The sequence below is a fragment of the Delphinus delphis genome, chromosome 8, assembly GCF_949987515.2.
Source record: "Delphinus delphis chromosome 8, mDelDel1.2, whole genome shotgun sequence".
Taxonomy (NCBI): Eukaryota; Metazoa; Chordata; class Mammalia; order Artiodactyla; family Delphinidae; genus Delphinus; species Delphinus delphis.
This window is the reverse complement of record NC_082690.1, coordinates 64789817-64812108: the sequence shown is the minus strand read 5'-3', so window position 1 is coordinate 64812108 and position 22292 is coordinate 64789817. Positions and strand designations below refer to the sequence as shown.

At 39.9% G+C, this 22292-nt stretch overlaps 2 protein-coding genes across 8 annotated transcripts in view; both read right to left on the bottom strand.

Moving 5' to 3' along the window:
* Positions 1–9336, bottom strand: part of ZNF143 (zinc finger protein 143) — a 54646-nt gene extending 45310 nt beyond the window's left edge. For 4 of the 6 annotated variants that reach the window (XM_060018472.1, XM_060018473.1, XM_060018478.1 and 1 more), the window contains exon 1: positions 9270–9333. In XM_060018472.1, the coding sequence (XP_059874455.1) occupies positions 9270–9311 (42 nt within the window). In that variant the 5' untranslated portion in view covers positions 9312–9333. Of the gene's footprint in view, positions 1–2465; positions 3634–9269 lie in introns of those variants that run through there. The other 2 variants (XM_060018475.1, XM_060018474.1) reach the window with 2 other exon arrangements.
* Positions 9337–16417: 7081 nt separating this feature from the next.
* The window catches only part of IPO7 (importin 7), a 47826-nt gene continuing 41951 nt past the window's right edge, over positions 16418–22292 (bottom strand). The window contains exons 23-25 of one of the 2 annotated variants that reach the window (XM_060018471.1): positions 21982–22188; positions 20491–20607; positions 16418–16708 (exon numbers count right to left, since the gene is read on the bottom strand). In XM_060018471.1, coding sequence (XP_059874454.1) covers positions 16665–16708; positions 20491–20607; positions 21982–22188 — 368 coding nt within the window. In that variant the 3' untranslated portion in view covers positions 16418–16664. Of the gene's footprint in view, positions 16709–18312; positions 19441–20490; positions 20608–21981; positions 22189–22292 lie in introns of those variants that run through there. The other variant, XM_060018470.1, reaches the window with a different exon arrangement.

Genomic DNA, 22292 nt, shown 5'->3' with positions numbered 1-22292 from the left:
TCAGGGATCTCTCCTGTAAAAAATTTCCCTCTCTCTGCCAGTTCCTTCCCATCAATAACTTAAAAAAACACAAAAACAGGGACTTTCCTGGTGGTCCAGTGGTTAAGACTCCATGCTCCCGATGCAAGGGGTCAGGGAACTAGATCCCTCATGTTGCAACTAAGAGCCCGCGTGCTGCAACTAAAAGATCCTGCATGCCGCAATGAAGATCCCTCACATGGCAACTAAGACCCGGTGCAGCCAAATAAAAATAATAAATATTTTAAAAAACAAAAACAAAATCGATAAAACAAAATCTTGCCTCTGACTCAGCTACTAGTCTCTCTTTCCTCCTTATCACAGCTAGATTTCTCTAACAGTTGTTACTAAGACTATTTCCTGATTTCCCACTGCTATCCATCTGGTTTCTGTCCCTAAGTATTGAAACTGCTTTGGCTGGTCACTAATCTCCACTTTAACATGAAGTTCGATGGCCATTCCTATGAATGAGAGATGAAAATATTCATCCACAAAAAGACTTACACAAGAATGGCCATAGCAACTTTATCCATAATAGTTCCAAATTGGAATGAACTCAAATGTCCATCATAAAACAGATTAAAAAGCTGTGATGGGGCTTCCCTGGTGGTGCAGTGGTTGAGAATCCGCCTGCCAATGTGGGGGACATGGGATCGAGCCCTGGTCTGGGAAGATCCCACATGCCTCAGAGCGCCACAACTACTGAAACCTGTTCATCCTAGAGCCTTCGCACTACAAATATTGAAGCACACACACTCTAGGGCCCGCGTGCTGCAACTACTGAGCCCACCTGCTGCAACTAGTGAAGCCCGCGCACCAAGAGCCGGTGCTCCGCAACTAGAGAAGCCACTGCAATGAGAAGCCCGCTCACCGCAATGAAGAGTAGCCCCCGCTCGCCACAACTACAGAAAGACCTCGCACAGCAACGAAGACCCAACGCAGCTAAAGAAAAAAAAAAATGTGATGGATACTTTTCTGTCTTATATTGGGTTTGATATCATTGACCTTTATCTCCTTCTTAGAACATTCTCTTACCTTGGCTTCTGTGACTTCCACACGCTCCTGGTTTTTTCCAACTTCCTAGCTAATCCTTTTCCATTTCTCCTATGGGTTCCTAAATACTGAGAACCCACAAGTTTCCATCCTAGTTTGTTTTTTCATTTTGTGCACTTTTCCTCTTGGAATATCATATCCATTCCATTGGCTTCAAAGATCTCTGGAATTTATAAGCTCTTTAAAATCTCTCTAGTCCTTTCTCTTAAGGGCTCCTGATCTATATATCTAGCTGCTTACTGGCCTTGGTGACCTTCATGGTCCACAGTCACCTCCATCTCAAAACAATTTGCCACAAAATTCTACTTTAGTATTTTCTCCCTCCGTGATAAACGCAGTCACCTACCCAGTAGTCAAATCCCCCTTATTCTCCAACCGATCACTAAGAACTATCACTCTACCTCCTAAATATCTGTCAAATTCATTTGCTTCTCTTATTAGGTTGTCTTAATTCAGGGTACCATCACCGCTTGGGTTACTACATCGGCCTCCTAAAATCCACTCCTACCCTCCTCCAATCTAATCCGTCCAAGTGCTTTCAAATCCAATCAGAGCATTTCTCTGTCTCAAAACCTTCAAAACTTTCCCATTTCCCCATATAGTCCAAATATCATGATCTGGATTCTACTAACTTCTCCAATAAGATGAACAATCATCTTGCGTTGCCCAAGACTGAGAAGCTTCCTGGCTCATGGGACTCTCAGTTCTTTTTTTTTTTTTTTTTTTTTTTGGTGGTGGGGGACACTTTCTTTTAAAACTGGGATAGTCTTGGGCAAATCAAGACAAGTTGGTCACTCTATCTTCCAGTCTTGTTCTAGCACAACCTCACATTCTACACTCCAGCAATACTGTTTAAAATTCTAGTAGTTAATGATACTGGTATCATTTAATAATAATATTAATTAAAATGTTAATAATACTAATAAATAAAAATGACTATAATGATAACTAACTCTTCCAAAATACTATATGCCAGGCATTACTACTAATTCATTTAATCCTTCTAGCAATCCTATGAATTAAGTACCATTTTATCACAATTTTGCAGACCAAGAAAGTGAAGCCCACAAAGGTTAAATGATGTCCTTAACTTCACAACATAAGTGGCAAAGTCAACCTTCTAATCATCTGGCTCAACAACTTATACATGAGCTGCTGGATTATTTGCCACTCCCAGAACAGCCCAAGGTGTCTCCTGCATCTCGGCTCTGAACACTGCTATTCATACCCTCTAGAATACTCTTCCTCCTCTCTTTACTTGGCTAAATTCTTCAGATTCCACCAGAAAGTTTTATCTGAACTCCCCAAATTGGGTCAGAATGCTTTAGATGTATTTCCCAAGATACTCTGTCCATACTCTTATAATAACACTTAGCACAGTATACTTTAGTTACCTGTTTTTCTCCAGACTGGAAGCAGTATATTTACAGTAACCAGCTACTAAAACATATCTAAGGAGGATTCCCCTATAGATAGATTGGAAAGTATGGGTTATACTTAGGAAGGAATGTTTATGAGCGGTAGTATAACACTATACTTAAGAATAAGGACTCTGGAGCAAAACAGCCTGCTTCAAAATCTCATTTTACCACATATTATCTATGTGACCTTGGGCAAGTTACTTAACCATGCTGTGCCACAGTTTCCATATCTGTAAAAGGAGGGTACTTCACAGAGGGTATTGTGAGGTATCTGTGTTAAATACAAAGCACTTGTAACAGCACATGGTATTATATATATGTTTGCTATTAATGCTTATCAGTAGTTTAAAGCTAAATGAGAAGAGACTGTACAGCTCTATCTCTTGTCTTATTCACTATTTTCTCCTACTACTGTAAAAGGGTATTGCCAGAGGAGAAAGAAGACAAAAAAGAAAGTTTCAGAGATGTGTTATTCAAGAGGAACTTTCCTCTTGTTCATGCTTTTCCTTTTTGAAAATACCTTTACTGAGATGTAATTCACATATCATAAAATGTACCCATTTAAGGTGTACAATTCAATGACTTTAGTATATTCAGAGTTGTACAAACATCACCACAACCTGAATTCACAATATTTTTTTATCACCCTTCAAAAGAAAACCCTACCTTCCCCTTTCCAAAGCCCTAGGCAACCACTAATCTACTTTCTATTTCTATAGATTTGCTTATTCTGGACACTTCATGTAAATGGAATCATAGTATGTGGTCTTTTGTGACTGCCTTCTTTCACTTATACATAATGTTTTCAAGGTTTCTCCATAAAAGAATAAAAACTAAAAAAAAAATTTCAATCCATAAAAATAATGAATCACTATGTTGTACACCTTAAAAGAATAATAATGTAAATCAACTATACTTCAATTTGAAAAAGGTAAAAAAAAAAAAATCTCCTTTTCCTTCTGAAAGTCTTTTTCCCCTAAAAAGGAAGACAAAAAATAATTTCTAAAGGTGATTTTAGGGACTTCCCTGGTGGCACAGTGGTTAAGAATCTGCCTGCCAATGCAGGGGACACGGGTTCAAGCTCTGGTCCGGGAAGATCCCACATGCCGCGGAGCAACTAAGCCCACATGCCACAACTAAGCCCACATGTCACAACTACTGAGCCCTCGTGCCACAACTACTGAAGGGCGCATGCCTAGAGCCCATGCTCTGAAACAAGAGAAGCTACCACAATGAGAAACCCACGTACTACAACGAAGAGTAGCCCCGGCTCACCACAACTAGAGAAAGCCGGCACGCAACAACAAAGACCCAACACAGCCAAAAATAAACAAATAAATTTATGTTTAAAATAAGATAAAATAAAGGTGATTTTAAGTAATTGACTTTTTAAAAAAATTTTATTTATTTATTTTTGGCCATGCTGCCACATGTGGGATCTTAGCTCCCTGACCAGGGATCGAACCCGTGCCCCCTGCAGTAGAAGCTCAGAGTCCTAGCCACTTCACCACCAGGGAATTCCCTGAATAACTGACTTTTAATAACAGACATTTATCTCCTAGTATATTTTCCTTAAATATTATCTTCTCAACAATAAGCATGTCCACTTACAAAAAGCTCCCCAGTTGAATCTAACATGCACTCCTCATTTAAAAACACAGATCTATAATCCATCAACTAAAAACATTTACATACATTCCTAGGTCTCAAATCAAACTGCCCCATCCAAAAGTCTGCCAGTGATTCTTTTTCCTCTCAGCACTTCTGTTTGAAAGGACAAATGCCAGAGGAAAGGGAAGACACTAACCAATAGGTAGGTGGGGAGGTCTCCTAGGAATGTACCACGTTGTCATTCTTTTTTTTTTTTTAATTTTTATTTATTTATTTATTTTTAGCTTTGTTGGGTCTTCTTTGCTGCACGCAGGCTTTCTCTAGTTGGGGCGAGCGGGGGCTACTCTTCACCGCAGTGCGCGTACTTCTCATTGTGGTGGCTTCTCTTGTTGCGGAGCATGGGCTCTAGGTGTGCAAGCCTCAGTAGTTGTGACACATGGGCTCAGCAGTTGTGGCTCACAGGCTCTAGAGCATAAGCTCAGCAGTTTTGGCACATGGGCCTAGTTGCTCCGCGGCATGTGGGATTTTCCCAGACCAGGGCTCGAACCCATGTCCCCTGCATTGGCAGGCGGATTCCTAACCACTGTGCCCCCAGGGAAGTCCCTGTCATTCATTTTATATCAAAATACATCTTGTTTTCTGTCTGAATTAAACACAACACATTCCATATACACCATTAAGGTTTGCCAATTCATCTTTCCACTCTAATCAATTTGCCATATGGACTTGGCTATTTCCACCATACCCAGACAACAGATTAAAATGATCAAAAGTCATCCTTGACTAAACCCTCATTCTTTTTTTTGCAGTACGCGGGCCTCTCACTATTGTGGCCTCTCCCGTTGCGGAGCACAGGCTCCAGACACGCAGGCCTGCGGCCATTGCTCACAGGCCTACCCTCTCCGTGGCATGTGGGATCTTCCCGGACCAGGGCACGAACCCGTGTCCCCTGCATCAGCAGGCGGACGCTCAACCACTGCGCCACCAGAGAAGCCCACCCTCATTCTTAAATTCACAACAGGGCAATTGTCAACTCCATGATTTTTTTTTAAATGGAACCATATATATGGGAACTTGGTATGACAGAGAGCATTTCATCTTTTTAATTTTTTTTGGCCACACTGCCCAGCTTGTGGGATCTTAGTTCCCGGACCAGGGACTGAACCCAGACCCTCAGCAATGAGAGTGTGGAGTCTTACCCACTGGACCACCAGGGCATTCCCTTCAACTCCATGATTTTTATCCTTCAAAATCTTTCTTTTCCAACTCCTCACATATTAATAACTACTGCAATAACTTCTTTACTGCTTTCTTTACTCCAGTCTCTCATCCTTCCATTCCAATAACACTGCCAACTATCTTATTTTGTCTTGTACAACAGTAGAATTTTCATTGCATACAATATTGTAAGAAAAATTTATTAATAAGATTAATTCCCACTAGCTTAATAAATCAAATCTTTTCGTTTCCTGGTTTTCTTCTTTAACTCTTGCTATCCACACACATAATTTTTTACAGCATTACCTCCCAGAAATGGGACTAGGAGATGAGGGTGGACTGGGGACGGGCCTTTTAATTTCTACCGTATACATTCCATAAGTTAAAAAGAAATTTACCATGTATTATTTTCATGGTTTTAAAACTAGTTACTTAAAAAAAAAGTTACTATAAACAGAAGCATTAATAAAGTAAGGAGCACCTAACTCTGCCTCAGGTATGCAAAGATGATTACATGTGAATATGGGCATAAGAAAGATAAGTAAACATTTCCTAGGGGTAGGAAGAGTAGAGAAGGCAGTCCAGACACAGGGAACAGCCTTTGTCACTGTCCAGTCTAAATCCATCTTTGAAACAAAATCACTTTGATTTTGACAGTACGGTAAAGTTTAAAACACTGTCTCAGGGACTTCCCTGGTGGCGCAGGGTTGGGAGTCCGCCTGCCAATGCAGGGGACACGGGTTCAAGCCCTGGTCTGGGAAGATCCCACATGCTGCGGAGCAACTAAGGCCGTGTGCTGCAACTACTGAGCCTTCACTCTAGAGCCCAAGAACCACAACTACTGAAGCCCACGCGCCTAGAGCCTATGCTCTGCAACAAGAGAAGCCACCAAACTGAGAAGCCTACGCACCACAATGAAGAGTAGCCCCCACTTGCTGCAACTAGAGAAAGCCCGCGCGAAGCAACAAAGACCCAATGCAGCCAAAAATAAATAAATTAAAAACCAAAAAACACTGTCTCACAAAAGCCATCCCTTAAAATGCAAATTAAGCAAAGAGCAACGACTCAAGCAACCCAACTCTTTAAAAAATCACTACGTCCTGGTCTTCCCTGGTGGCGCAGCGGTTGAGAGTCCGCCTGCCAGTGAAAGGGACACGGGTTCGTGCCCCGGTCCGGGAAGATACCACATGCCGCAGAGCGGCTAGGCCCGTGAGCCATGGCTGCTGAGCCTGCACGTCTGGAGCCTGTGCTCCGCAACGGGGGAGGCCACAACAGTGAGAGGCCCGCATACCGCAAAAAAAAAAAAAAAAAAAATCACTATGTCCTGAAATAAAGCCAGGAGCAAAAAGACTCAGAACTGGGTAAAACCTCAGATTAAAAACCAAAAACAAAAACTAGATAAAAACTTCAAAATTAAGTAATGATGAGAACATCAGGACTCAGAAAGTTCTCCTCCCATGATCATAAACTGTACCTACATTATAAATATTTAATAACAGCTAAAGTAATAGTAGAGGCACAATTCCCCAAAACAGCTAGGTCATCTTTCCATGAAGAATATGATGAATCCTTACTTCACAGCAATATCTCAACCTGCAGCAAAGGGCAATGGACATTTTGCAAATCATATATCTGATAAAGGACCTTTATATACGAAACTCTTAGAACTCAATAACAGATAAACAATCCAATTTTAAAATGGGGGAAAGACCCAAATAGACATTTCCAAAAAGAAAATATACAAATGGCCAATAAGCACATGAAAAAATGCTCAGCACAATTAGCCATTGGAAAATGCAAATCAAAATCACAAGAGAGGGCTTCCCTGGTGGTGCAGTGGTTGAGAGTCCGCCTGCTGATGCACGGGACGCAGGTTCGTGCCCCGGTCTGGGAGGATCCCACATGCCGCGGAGCGGCTAGGCCTGTGAGCCATGGCCACTGAGCCTGCGCGTCCGGAGCCTGTGCTCAGCAGCAATGGGAGAGGCCACAGCAGTGAGAGGCCCGCGTACCGCAAAAAAAAAAAAAAAAAAAATCACAAGAGATACCACTTCACACCCACTAGGATGGCTACCATCAAAAAGACTGATAACAACAAGTGCTGGCAAGGATATGGAGAATGGGAGCTCTCATACACTGCTGGTAGGAATGTAAAATGGTACACCCACTTTGGAAAAGTTTGCCAGTTCCTCAAAAGATTGAACACAGAGTTACCGTATGACCAAATGACCAAGAAATTCTACTCCTAGGTATATATATACACACAAGAGAAATAAAAACAAATGTCCACATAAAAACTTGTTCCGTAACTGTTCATGGCAGCATTATGCATCATAGACAAAAAAGTGGAAGCAACCTAAATGTCCATCAACAGATGAATGGATAAATAAAAGGTGTTACGTCCATACAGCGAAATATTTGGCAATAAAAAGAAATGAACTACTCATATATGCTATAACATGCATGAACCTTGCAAATATCATGCTAAATGAAAGAAGCCAGTCACAGAAGTCCACATACTGTGTGATTCCATTTTTATGAAATGTTGGTAATAGACAAATCTGTAGATTAGTGGTTGGGGAAGAAGGAGTGTTATGGGGAAATGGGGAGTAACTTAAGTGGGTACAGAGTTTCTTGGGGGGTGATGAACATGTTTTAAAATTTTGGTGATGGTGGCACAACTCTGTGAATACATTAAACCTACCTAATTATTATAATACTTTAAATGGGTGAATTGTAAAGGTATATAAATTATATCAATAAAGCCATTATTTTTAAAAAATAAAAGACAGCTATGGAAAAAATAGGCACTCAAGTATTTGTACACTAAATAATTTCCAAAGTAATCAAAATACACCTGGATAAATTAGTTACCTGTCTTACCTGAGCTTTTGTATGATCTCACTACCTATTCTCTTACTAAACACTTAACAATGAACTGAAACTAAGCACTTAGCAAGAGAATATATTAAATACTGCACAGATTTTTGTCAACTACAGCAAAACACAAGTATCTTCTAGTAAGGTTCGGGACAAAGCCGACCACAACTTCGAACCTACAATTTTTCACATCCCCACTAGGTTATACCAGCTGATTAGACACTTCCAAAGGCTTAAACTGATCTTAAACAAATAATCAGTTTAGCAATTGTATTCTTATCTACTCTTTACTTAACTTCCTTAATGCGTAAACTTAAATGTTAAAAAAAGCAAAAGGGGAGAGAAGAAAAATTGATTTACGTTCCACAATAAAATGTTACAAAGCAACCAAAGCATTCGTATACTCTTTGGCCAAAACCGAGAAAAAAGGAGAATGATAAAAATGACAATTTCTAATATTCGCTGTTAGGCCTCAATGACCATAAAAATTTTTTTTTTTTTTTTTTTTAGTGAGGGAAACAAGAAATCTGTGCACGATCAGAGTGGGAGGAAATTCTGGGTTCGATCTACAGGCGGGATGCCGACCGGGCCCTCAGCCAGTTCTGCCGCCGGCGCCCCAGCTAGGGCCTGGTGCCGACCGGGATCCAGCGTCTCAGCCGGAGGAGCTTCGCCTCGGCGGCGCCAGGGGACTCGCTCCGCGCGGAGGTCAAGCCGAGAAGCGCCGCCGGGCTCCCAAGGGCTCCACCCTCCCCTCCTTCACTCCCTCCCCTCGGCAGTCCCCTGAGGGGAACAGGCGGGGCGCAGTGCGCAGAGACAAGGGCGGGGGGGGGGGGGGGTGCGTCCTCAGTGAGAAAAGCTCCGCCGCCCGAGTGGCGGCCGCGGGTTATTAATAAACTCCGCTTCTGCCCAGGCGTCTCTACCGCGGCCGGCCGTAGGATCTGCAAGGCCTGCGGCGGAGGCTGAGGAGCCAGAGTCCGAGCCCGGGCCCTACCGGGCCCGCGCCGCCACGCTGAGGGCGGCGGCCGGGCGGAGAATAATGCACACTGGGTAAAAACACATTTATATACGAACCTCCGAGAAAATTTTCCAACAATTCCTTCGTCCGACCACCATGCACCAGGACAGGAAACAGCCGCCCGGCCCCTCAGCCCCGCAACCAGCATAGTGGGTCTGAAGCCCGCCCCCAGCCTCCATTGGGCTTTCATTACGTCACTCACTGGACGCTTCCTGCTTGCCATTGGCTCAAATTTAGGCGACGCGAAAGGAGACCGCCTTATCCACGCCCCTTTTCCTGACGTCAGCCTCGCCTGGCCTTACAGCCAGCGCCTGAGTGGCTTACCCAAAGTGCGGAACAAAGTTTTCTGCTTCTGACTGGTTGGCAGAACCGCTCGTCCCAGCGCGACACCGCCTCGCTGACAAGTGAATTATGCAGAGTCTGTGGCCCCAGCAGGAGGCGCCATTTTGTAGCGAGGGAGGGAGGCTGGTCCTTGTGACTAGCCGGGAGGGAGAAGGGTTCACAGGCGCCATTTTCCCCACAGGGGCTAGGAGGTGGCCTTGGCGCTCCCGGTGGGCTTGCTGGAGCGCGTTCTGGAGACCGGGTGGGCTTTGCCTAGCAATTGCCGAGTGTCGTCCCGTTGGGAGGGAAGTGGTAGGGTGGGGTAGGACAGGATGGGACACCTCACCGCTCCCTGGGGGCTCTCGGTGCCAGCTGAGGCCTTTGGTCTTGGGCGGAGGCTCTGCTTTTCCGAGAGCTGCTGTATGCCTGTCACTGGCTGCCAAGTCTCCCTTTGCTTTTCCAGTCGCTGGGGCATCATCATTGGTAGGAGGATGAGCCTCCTGCCTCAGCTGAAGCTCCGGCGTAGCTTGACAGCGGGGTGGTGGTCTTGGACTCTGCTGGGAGACACTGCGGTTGCTTTTGCGCTTTCATGTTCCTTAGGTTCAAATTTTGAAGTCGTCTGTAATGGTGTTGCTAACTTTTTTACTTTCCCTTTTGTGTGTGTCGCAAATTAAAGGAAAGTCAAAAGGCTGAGGAAATCATTGACTCGGTCTCCCCAGTATTAAGAATGGATACAAATTAGTTGTGAAGTTTAGGTCGTGTTTCTTGTAGCTCTCAACCCAGAATTTTTCTGAGCCATTGGAAATACTAGTCATTTCAGGAGTATTCAGTATGTATTCATATGCTTTGGCAACCAGGCTGAATAAAGATGAGGTAAAGTGTGTAGACTCAAGATTTGTTAAATCTGGTGTTCCAAATGTAGATTTGAGTTACTAAGAGATTGAGAAGGATGGTCCCGTTGTAACTGGAGATTTGTGTCCTGCTTACAAAAGCTGGACAGAGCTGGATGATGTTTGATCTAGTGTCTTTGCATTTCAGGTGATTATGGAATGGCCTAAGTGAGGATAATTAAAGTGTTTTGATTTACATTCGAGTCCAGTTTGAGATTTTTAACGAGACCTTCTTTTAGGTAGGGAGTGAGGGGCAGGCTGCAGACCCTAACCAAGGTATAGCTGCGTAATTGGTGCCCAAATGCCATTGGAAGGAAAATAGGACGTTGAGTGTCGTTTGAATACATAGTCTTTAGAAGTTTAAAGTAGTTTTTATATTTTATGCCCTTATAAGAATAAAAGATGTGGCACATAAAATTGGATTAGGTTGCTTGAAACTGGAGGAATTGGCTCATTCAAGTCTTGTACCCAATCGATAGATTTCCCTTTTTCACAGAGAGTTCAGATGACAAACGAGGTGTTTTAATTTATACTTTCTGTACCTTCTAGATGTTATATCTGTATTTTATAGTCAGAAATATTATTAAAAGAATCAAAATACTTTTATGCAATATAGTCATTTATTACTAAGTCCTGAATCTCTAGTCTGTTAAAACACGGTAATACAGAATCTCAAAAGGAAGTTAAAAATCACCCTGTAATTGTAGTTTGCAGTTACAGGACATCTTTTTATCCCCAGGACCTACTGAGTGGTTGTAAACATTGAATGGTGGTGGTGGATAGGATACTATAATTCTAATCTGATTCAGGGAGAAACCTTAATAATGATTTTGTCATAGGTAGTGGAACTTTGTGTTACAGTATTTACCACTGACTATATATAGAACAGAGTTCAAATGTACATACTATTCAGGGCCATCCAGAATCTTCACATTTTCCCTAAATCACTTCCTATCCCTCATATCTTATTACATGTTAACAAATTAATGGCATGAAAACATTTTACTGCCAATCAGTACTAGTCCATGCTCTTACACAAAGCTGGACCTTTTCCCCAGTTTTCTAAATAGGCTAACTTATTTCTAGACCCCTTCAAAAACTGTTGCCATCAAGGTTTTAAAAACATTTCTTTCAGTAACTAAAAACTTCCTGGAGAATTGGTTGATTTTGGTATATTTGTATATAACCATTAAAGTATTATATGTATAGGGCTTCCCTGGTGGCGCAGTGGTTGGGAGTCCGCCTGCCGGCGCAGGGGACACAGGTTCGTGCCCCGGTCCGGGAGGATCCCACGTGCCGCGGAGCGGCTGGGCCCGTGAGCCATGGCCGCTGAGCCTGCGCGTCCGGAGCCTGTGCTCCGCAACGGGAGAGGCCGCAACAGTGAGAGGCCCGCGTACCGCAAAAAAACAAAAACAAACAACAAAAAAGTATTATATGTATAGAAAAAAGATACGAAGAGAATTTCCTGGCAGTCCAGTGGTTAGGACTCCGTGCTTTCGTTGCCAAGGGCTCGGGTTCAATCACTGATTGGGGAACTAACATCCCACAAGCCGCACGATGCGCCCGAGAAAAAAAAAACAAAAAAACGTAGAAATAATGCATTCAACTCTTAAAAGTAATTATGTCTAGGAGAAGGTGATTTTGAGTTATCAAATTATTTTCATATAGGTTTATAATAAATTTTTATTATGAATTTGTAGCTTTTGTTTAAACACTGAAGAATTTTTTTTTTTTTTTAAAAACTTCTTATTTCTCTTCTGTTTTTTCTTTTCTGAAAACACTAAAGAATTTAAAACCAACTCTCTCCATTGGAAGTTGTGGCTGTTAGATGTGTCACTTGTCTTACAAACTGTAGCGCCATTTGTAAAGTAGAAACACTTATTTCACAGTGTGACTGGGAGGATATGTGAGAATGTAGATAAATGTAGCACAGTGCTTATCAGAGATACTTTTCAAGTGCTTAATAAATGTTAGCCCATCTCTCTCCAGTCCTCACTTTAATGGTCAACAGCAGTGATTCTTAAGCACTTTGACAACTCCTTTGAGATTCAGATGAAAGCTATGAAAAATATACTAAAGACTGCAGTTTCATAGGACTCCTGGACCCAGAATTAAGAGTCCTTGGTCTGTAGAATAAACTCATTCAGTTAATCAGCTTCCACACCGAAAGCATTAATCAGAGCTTAATTAGAACATACTTTTGGAAGTGTATGAGGAAGTTACTTAAAATGTTCCTTTCCAATCTCAGATATATAGTTCTCAGTATATATGCTGACATAGACATAGGTATAATACAACTGGTAATGTTTTGTTAGTGGCTAATTGCATGATTCTCCTCATTTCAAGCTATCTATAGTGACTCCAGTGTGTGCAATTTTTCATTTTACCAACTCTACCCCTGGACCACGTGTTAACCCCATTCATTCATTACATCTTTGAAAATATCACCCAGTAAGTGAGCTCCAAGGTTACTAGTTGTGGTTAATGTGTGTTAGGTTTATTTTAGTGGGAAACTAAGAGGAGAGTAAACTCAATTTACAAAATGTTATCAATCTAAAGCTCCTGAAGATTCCTCCTGCTACCCACCCAAACTCGCACCAGCTAGGGCTATTTGATAGGGTGATGGGATTTAAAAAACAAATGAGCAGCTGGTAGCAAAACAAAGTATTGGGGGGAAGAATACTTTCCCTATAATAAGGGGATAGCTAGATCTTAATTTGTATTTAATAAATAAACATTTTATGTTACTTTTTAGAGAACTTTAAACAAATTTGAGGCTTAAGAAAACTGAAAATTGAGATAGTCATATATCATAAAATTCGGGCTTCCCTGGTGGTGCAGTGGTTGAGAGTCCGCCTGCCGATGCAGGGGACACGGGTTCGTGCACCGATCCGGGAGGATCCCACGTGCCGCGGAGCGGCTGGGCCCGTGAGCCATGGCCGCTGAGCCTGCGCGTCCGGAGCCTGTGCTCCGCAACGGGAGAGGCCACAACAGTGAGAGGCCGGCGTACAGCAAAAAAAAAAGTTTGTAATCTCATGTATCATAAAATTCATCATTTTAAAGTGTACATACACTTAAGTAGTTTTTAGTATATTCACAAAGCTGTTCAACCATCACCATTATCTAATGGAAAACACTTTCATCATGCCCAACAGAAACCCTATGCCCAATAGCACTCACTCTCCATTCCCTCCTCCCTCCCCACCCCTGCCCAGTGTTCCCTAACCTATTGATTTGCTAATTATAGATCTTTCATGTAAATGAAATCCTGTGACTGACTTCTTTCACTTTGTTTTCAAGGCTTATCCACATGTAGCATGTAATTGTACTTCATTCCTTATTGCCAAATATCTGATTATTTGGATACACCACATTTTGTTTATCCATTCATCAGCTGATGGCTGTTTGGGTCGTTTCCTCCTTTTGGCTATAGTAATGCTAGTATGAACAACTGTGTACTAGTTCTTGTGTGGACATATGTTTGATTTCTCTCAGATATATGCATCATCTGGGAGTGGAATTGCTAGGTGACACTATTTTCTACCTTTTGAGGAACTGCCAAACTTTTACACAACAGATAAGCATTTTACATCGTATCAACACTATGAGGGTTTCAATTTCTCTTCTTCCTCACCAATACTTGTAATTGTGCACCTTCTTGATTATAGACATGTTAGTATGTATGAAATATCGCATCATGAATTCTGATTTGCATTTTCCTAATGACTAGTGATGTTAAGCATTTTTTCCTATGATACTGGCCATTTATTTCTTTGGAGAAACGTCTACTTGGGTTCTTTACTGTTTTTAAATGGGGTTTTTGTGTTGTTGAGTTCTAAGACTTCTGTATATACTCAAGATTAACAGATATTTTCTTCCATTCTCTGGGGTCTTTTCACTTTCTGGAAAAGTGTCCTTTAAAGCACAAAGTTGTAAGTTTTGATGAAGTCCAAGTCATCTGTTTTTTATTTTTTTATTTTTTTGCGGTACGCGGGCCTGTCCTGTGGTGCTTGTTGCTTGTCCTGTGGTGTTATATCCAAAAACTATTACCTAATTCAGTCACGATTTACACCTGTATTTTTTCTAAGACTTTGAGATCTTATATTTAAATCTTGAAACCACTTTGAATTATTTTGTATATAGTGTTAAGGGTCCAACTTCATGTTCTTACATGTAGATACCCAACTGTCTCAGAGCCATTTTTAAAAAGATTCTTTCCTACATTGGTTTTGGGACCCTTGTTGAAAATCAATTGACCATAAATTTAAGGGTTTATTTCTGGACTCTATTTTATTCCTTTGGTCAGTATAAGGTATTTATCCTTGAGAATTCCCTGGTGGTCCAGTGGTTAGGACTCTGCACTTTCACTGCAGAGGGCACAGGTTCAGTCCCTGCTAAGGGAACTAAGATCCCACAAGCCGCGAAATGCAGCCAAAAAAGAAGAAAAAGAAGTATCCTTACTAGTACAATCATGTTTGCTTTAAAGATTGTTTTGACTATTCTGAGTCCCTTGTATTTCCATACAGATTTTAGAATGTTTGTCAATTCCAGCAAAAAAGGTAGCTTTTACAAGGATTACACTGAATCTGCAGATCAACCTGGGAAGTATTGCTATCTTCACAATAGTATGTCTTTCAATTCATGAACATGGGATGTCTCTATTTAGGTGTTTTGTAGTTTTCACAGTGTAAGTTTTTCACTTTTGTTTATTCCTAAGAATTTTGGGGATGCTATTGTAAATGGAATTTTCTTAATTTCACTTTCATTTCATTGCTGCTGTATAGAAATACAACTGATTTGGGTATATTGATATTATATCTTGCAACCTTGAAGAAGTCATTAGCTCTTTGTGTTTATGGATTCTTTAGGGTTTTCTGTGACATCATGTCATCTGTGAACAGTTTTACTTCCTCCTTTCCAATCTGGATGTCTAATTGCCCTGGCTAAATCCTCATGTACAATGCTAAAGAAGTGGCAACAGTGGGCATGCTTGCATGGTTCTTGATCTTAGGGGGAAGTGTTTAATCTTTCATCATTAAGTCCATTAGCTTTAGGGTTTTGGTAGATGCCTTTATTCAGGTTGAGGAAATTCCTTTTTATTTCATTTTGAATTATTAAGAGGATGTTAAAAGAAACTTTTTAAAAAAACTCTGGTAGGAAGCATTTAAATATAGGAAATACCAAGTGTAATTGGCAAATTTCTATCTATACATGAAAGCAGAATCTATAAATACATAAAGGAATTATCACCTGTGCTTTTATTTATTATTTTATTATTATTTTTTTTTGCGGTACGTAGGCCTCTCACTGTTGTGGCCTCTCCCGTTGCGGAGCACAGGCTCCGGACATGCAGGCCCAGCGGCCATGGCCCACGCGCCCAGCCGCTCCGATGCATGTGGGATCCTCCCGGACCGGGGCACGAACCTGTGTCCCCTGCGTCGGCAGGCGGACTCTCAACCACTGCGCCACCAGGGAAGCCCTCATCTGTGCTTTTAAAAAACCTCGAAGGGGAATTACGTCTCAAAAAGTTACTTAAAATATATTCCTCTCGGGCTTTCCTGGTGGAGCAAGGGTTGAGAGTCCGCCTGCTGACGTAGGTGACACGGGTTCGTGCCCCGGTCCGGGAATATCCCACATGCCTCGGAGCGGCTGGGCCCGTGGGCCATGGCCGCTGGGCCTGCGCGTCCGGAGCCTGTGCTCCGCAACGGGAGAGGCCACAACAGTGAGAGGCCCGCGTACCGAAAGAAGAAAAAAAAAAAAAAATATATATATATATTCCTCTCATAGTAATAAAATTCTGGATTTCCAGCTGGATGTCTAGTTTCCCTTTGTAAAAACCACATGCACCAAAGTGTGAAGTGCTATTATTGCAAGGGTGGCCAACTTCATCAAGGGTAAAACCTAGAATTCAGGAGGGATACTGATAAATATTCACAGATAATCTTCACCAAGATTTAAAATTATATAGAACAGAACTGACATTTTTATAACCAATATGCTTTAATGTAATTTTAGGTCATTCATTTTACAAACACTTATGGAATGCCTACTATGCTTAAATCATTGTGCTAGATCTTCCCAAAGACACGGTTTATATTAATACAATTCCTAATGACTTTTTCTTCATGCTTGCTTCAGGGACTACATCTGGGACTGAATAGCAGCACATAGCCATAGGGCTGCGGTATGGCCACCCCTGCTCTACACTCTGGTCTCTTCTAGAGGTGAACACAGCAGCCACTATCTTGATAAGGTGTGTAGATTAGTAATCACCATTCTGTTACCTGCAGAGAAATAGATTAACATCCCTTATTTAATACTGATAAACGAATAGCTTTTATAAAAATGGATGGCTTAAGTTTACAAAAAAGTGAAGATTTTATGCTAATGTCAGCCATTAAAAAAGACAAAATACTGAAACCCAGACAAAATCAGAATTAACTTGTATAAATTAAAAAATAAGTTATAGGTTAGTGAAACTGTGGGAAAGGCTGTATGTTAAATAAATAAATAAAATCTACATGCAACTAATTACAAGTTTATAAATACTACTCTCGAAAAGTTATCTAAAAGTCCTATAACCTTATTTAAAAACACTGACACATATCAAGATCCATAATCTATAAGAAACTCTAATTTGATGTTATATTTAAGGAAATACTGAAAATAATCGAGGTATATATTTGATGTATTAGAAACTACCATCTGAACAATATTTAATATTAAATATAGTTTAATTTTAAGGTCTTTCATTTCAAAAATCCATAAACGTAGATTAGTTTGGACTGTATGACAGAGGAGACAATAAAACGTGTTCTCAAATACATGCCAATACATTTTCTTGAAACAAAACCTCAGCAAACGAGAATTTCCATACTGTGCATGGGAATAACTAAAACCTTTATTAGATATGGTTTCCAATAACAATGTGAAAATTGGAATTATCAATTCAAAGAGCAGTGAAGTTTGAAATTTAAAAAAGTAGACTAGATATTAGGTAGGGGATAAAAGGTAAAGGAAGACGAAAATGTTTAATACTATTCAGTATCTCCCCTCTGTACACAATGTTGCATATATACAACTACTCCACTTTAATTTTACTGATTTTATATAATAGTGAAATCCCCTGAAGCAACCTAGGGTTTACAGATGGTGTCCCACTTGGGGGGAAACAAATTAGGAACACACTTGATTAACAGTTTTCACCCACACATTTTAGACAGACATTTTTTTTTCTTTTTTTGCCAAGATTTTCATAGTAAATTCATAAATATAGGAAATACTTTCACTCCTTCAGTGTTAAAATAGAAAACCAAACAGTGCCAACAGTAGTGGCTTAATTACTGGCATACAAGAAAAACACACCACCAATGGGTTTTCTTCATTATGCATTTTAAATAATGTGTGCATGTTTCATTTTTACAGTTATAAATTTTCTGGTCTGTTTTGACAACAGCACTTAATAGTCCTGAATCCATTGAGATGTTGCTTTCAATTTGAAATATTGTGTGTATAATGTATATAAAAGATAAACCAATGTATGACTCTTCTGACAGATGTTTCATATCAATAAAAGCTTATTTTTGAACATGCAGTTAGAAGAGAGGGAAGCAAGCCAACCTCTCTACATTGTCTTGTTGCTGGCCTGTTTCTGCAGTGGTATCAATAGTGGTTTTTGGAGGGAACTCTGTGCCTTCAGCCTATCTAAGACCAGATACCACCATCAACAAGAGGGGGAGAGGAGATGGGAAAAGGGAGGTGGGCAGGTGTTAAATGTCAATTTTAAAAGTGTACATTTTGTGTTCTTTCTAGGTATAGCATAAAAACAGATCAATGAGGAAAAAATTTATAATTAGGAAAAAACTGCAATCAAATGAAGACATAAAAGCCGAATTAAGTTCTTTTAATAGACTGCATATATAGATGTTTAGCCATACTCTTTTATCAACTCTTTAAGAGTAGAACTTTATATCCAATTTACATGCTTCAAATATCATCTTTCCTATTTGTTACAGTAAGGTCTTGTATCCAAATATCCACTTGTACACTGAGAGCTTTAAGAAAAAACAGGACACAGAGGGAGTTGCCATTTTTAGCAGCAATGAAATATCACTAACCCCTTTTAACATACCGAATTCAAGTCACTATCAGAGGTGAGTGCACCACAAAGTCACCAGGTACAAAATTGCTAATTCATTTTTAAATTAATAACTTGAAATTACCCCTGCCCCCCACCCCATTACATCCCATCTTTTTATAAACAGCAAACATTTTGCTATTTTATACATAGGCTAGCAGGCTTGTTTCAATATGAAAGTGCTAATTCATTTACAGATTTTTTTTTAATCAGTTATGTAGTGCTACAATAAATGTCCAATAATCTACATAGGAACAATCTTTGATGATGAAAATGATGAAGATTGAATAAGGCTATCGATTACCTTATCTTATTTACATATAAAGAATAGATACCCAATGGTGAGGAAGAGACAGAAATCGGACAAATACTCATAGGTGTAAAAATTACATCTACCTCTGAGCTTATACTGTAAATGAGACATTTTAAATAGTCCTGTAGCCCATGCCTATTTTTTCCTCGGAAAAAGAAAAGCTGCCTTCATGACATCCCCTCTTGTTGCAGATTTCCACAGTGTCACTTGAACTTTCAGTCAGAATCTTACTTTCTTCAAAAAATAAAGAAAATACTCCCTGCCCCCCAGGTTACCTCCCTCCCCCGCCAAAATTCCTCTGGATTCATTTTCAGTGCCAAGTTGCATGATCAGGTCCCACCTCCTGGGTTTTTTTTTGTCCATCTATTCATCAATTAGTTTAGAGTGGATAACATGAACCAGTTCTGGAACCGCTACTAGGAGGAACACAAGCTCTTCACTACAATCACACTGCAGGAAAGTGGTAACTCAATTCATCCCTGGTGCCGGGCCTCCAAAATTGAAAGAACTTGGCACAACTGGAGCACTGAATTTGTATCCTCCATGCTTCTCAATCATTTTGGATTCTAGAAAAACAAATATGTGAATGTTTAATAGAGCATTCGATCACCTTACTGCTTTGGAGAAAAGAAGGAATTGACAGACATTAACAATAGCTTAACCACCAGTACTAGCCAGGAAGTTCCAAACTTTGGCCTCTGTTCTCCCTCCAAATGTATAGAAGAAAGAGTATATTATGTAGAGAAGACGAACTCTCTTGTATGCTACAGACTTCTTAGCCAACTTTCACTTTGCATTGTTTAAAAAGAAAAATCTTTACTCTATTTTGAGTCAAATACTAAATCAGAAGGATCCAATCTCCAAAGGTAATTACAGCTAATGAATCTAATGCAGGCAAATTCGAATTAAATACTTTAGAAAGCTGTGCCTTTTTTATAAGGAGGAACCTCTTTGAATATAAAACTAGTCTGACGCAGTATTAAGACCTCTAGAAAACTACTAGGCTGTGTATTATCTGAAACATCCTGTATTGAAAGGCATACTGAAATGTTTAACGATGAAAAGAAATGACATGTCTTTAATATAGTTTTTAAAAATTGCAGTTTTCAAAAAAAAATTGCAGTTTTCATAACTTTAAAATTCACAATTTTAATGGAATTTTCTACTATCAAACCAGCCCCATGAGATTTAGCGACCTTATCAAAGCTACTGCACACTGAAAGTAGTCTTCAACTATACTTAAAATCAGTAAATTATGGCCAAAACCAAAATTCCTTTTTTCATTTCTACAGATTGGAATGAATTTCTTTCTTATCACCTCCAACAACTGTAGCTTTTATGTAATTTTAAATCACTTAATTTAAATTTTAAAGCTGTATCAAAGTCATTAATTGCATTAAAGAGGGGTTGAGGTTGGGACTTCCCTGGTGGTCCAGTGGCTAAGACTCTGTGCTCCCAATGCAGGGGGCTCAGGTTCGATCCCTGGTCAGGGAACTAGATCCCAAGAGTTTGCACGCTGCAACTAAAGATTCCGATGCCGCAACTAAGACCTGGTGCAGCCAAATTAAAAAATAAATATTAAAAAAAAAAAGAGGGGTTGAGGTCAATTAACATACCATGGGCTGCTCTTCTTTGATCAGCTAGAGTTGCTATATCCTGTAACTGTTTTCTTTGTTCTTCATTAAGACCATGAGTCAGAGCCTGATACCACACGGGATTACGATTTTGTATAGCTATCAAAAAGAAAACAAGGGAAAAAAGGGCAATAAGAGAGTCCTGGTAGTTCTTTTCTGTTCTATTCCCTCTACTCCACCTCCAATACTGAAATTCTGATCTAGTTTATATTCTCCCAATAATAATCTAAGGTATTTTAAATTACTTGTGAAAAAAAGATACAGGGGGAAAAAAAATTCTGGTTTAGCATTATGCCTCAAAAATCTAATCATAGTCATAATTCTTATCTCTAGTAAATAAGGATTTAGGCCTAATCCAATTGTTATATAATAAGTAACAAACTAGGGAAACTAGAAATAAAGTTAACCCAAACCCCTTAAAAGATTAAGAGTTAAAGCAACTTATTTTTTTCTGCATTGCTTATTCTGCATTGCTTATTCAAAAAAACACTTTCTTAGATATATGTACTGTCTTTCCACAGAAAGGTGCTCTGCAGTATTTAGTTAAAAATGTTCTCTATAACATGATTTTCTACTTCTACTTTATTGCATTTACTGTGGATGAGCCTTCTATAATAAACCATCCTTTAGGGATTAACATGTGTTTAAGTATACAAAATACCAAGTCATGGACAAAAGCCAGTCAGTAAGTTCTTGGCACTTCAATCAATCCTTACAGCCTGCCATGTAGCTCAGAAACAATTCCTTGTGTTTCTGTAAGCTTGCATAACAATTGCTTTGTCATGGGCTTGGAAGATTAATGCTTTGGTTATCAGAGAATTTATTCTACATCAACGTTCATAATGCATAGGAATGATAAAATAGCACAGTAGTTAACTCTGGAGGGAAAGGATGTTCAAATATAGTGCCGATTCTAATTTCTTAAGTTGGGTTAAAGAACACAGATGTAAAAAACAAAAACTGGCACCTAGTATTCCGTAGCCACACACTGTGAAACAGGAGAAAAGAATAGAGATTCCAAGACCATAAATGTTATATAAATGGTCAAATTCTCAGACAGGTAAGCATGGGTTTAGCCAGGGGGAAAAAAAAGATACACAAATACATAAACATAAGAAACAGACATAACAGTAGATATTTCTGGGGAAAGCTGGGAGGTTAGAAATTAGAAGTAGGAAAAACAAACTCGTTGTGTAAACTTTTTGAACTATACAATTTTCCTATGACGTGCATATTTCAAAATGACAATCTAAATAAAAGCAAAATAATAGGATGAGGAAAATACACTGAATCTCTAAGGCAACAGTAGAAGTAACTTTGGTTACTCTGCCTAACAATCCTAAATCACATTTTAGTTTGGGTTTGATATACCCAAAACCCCTTCTTTAAGGGGCAGACGTAAATAAGAACAAATTGATTCAGGAAAATGGATCATACGGAGCTATCTGAATTACATATAACAAGTTAACTTACTTTGAAATATAGCTTTAAATATCTGATACTCATCAACAGGGTTATCTTCATCATCAATGATCGTGGAATAGCCTTCCAGGGCAGTTTCTTCAGCGTCATCTTCTTCCCAGTCTTCATCATCTCCATCTTCGCCTGCTTGCTTAGCCAGGATCTCCAAATATTCTTGTCCATCTTCATCAATATCATCTTCATCACTCCCCAGTTCCTCTGCCAAGTCATAAAAAGGTGCTCTTGTTAACACTGGAATATTCTGTTACTCACTGTAACTCAGTGACAGTGATCATTGTTGGTGAATTACAAATCACAACTGA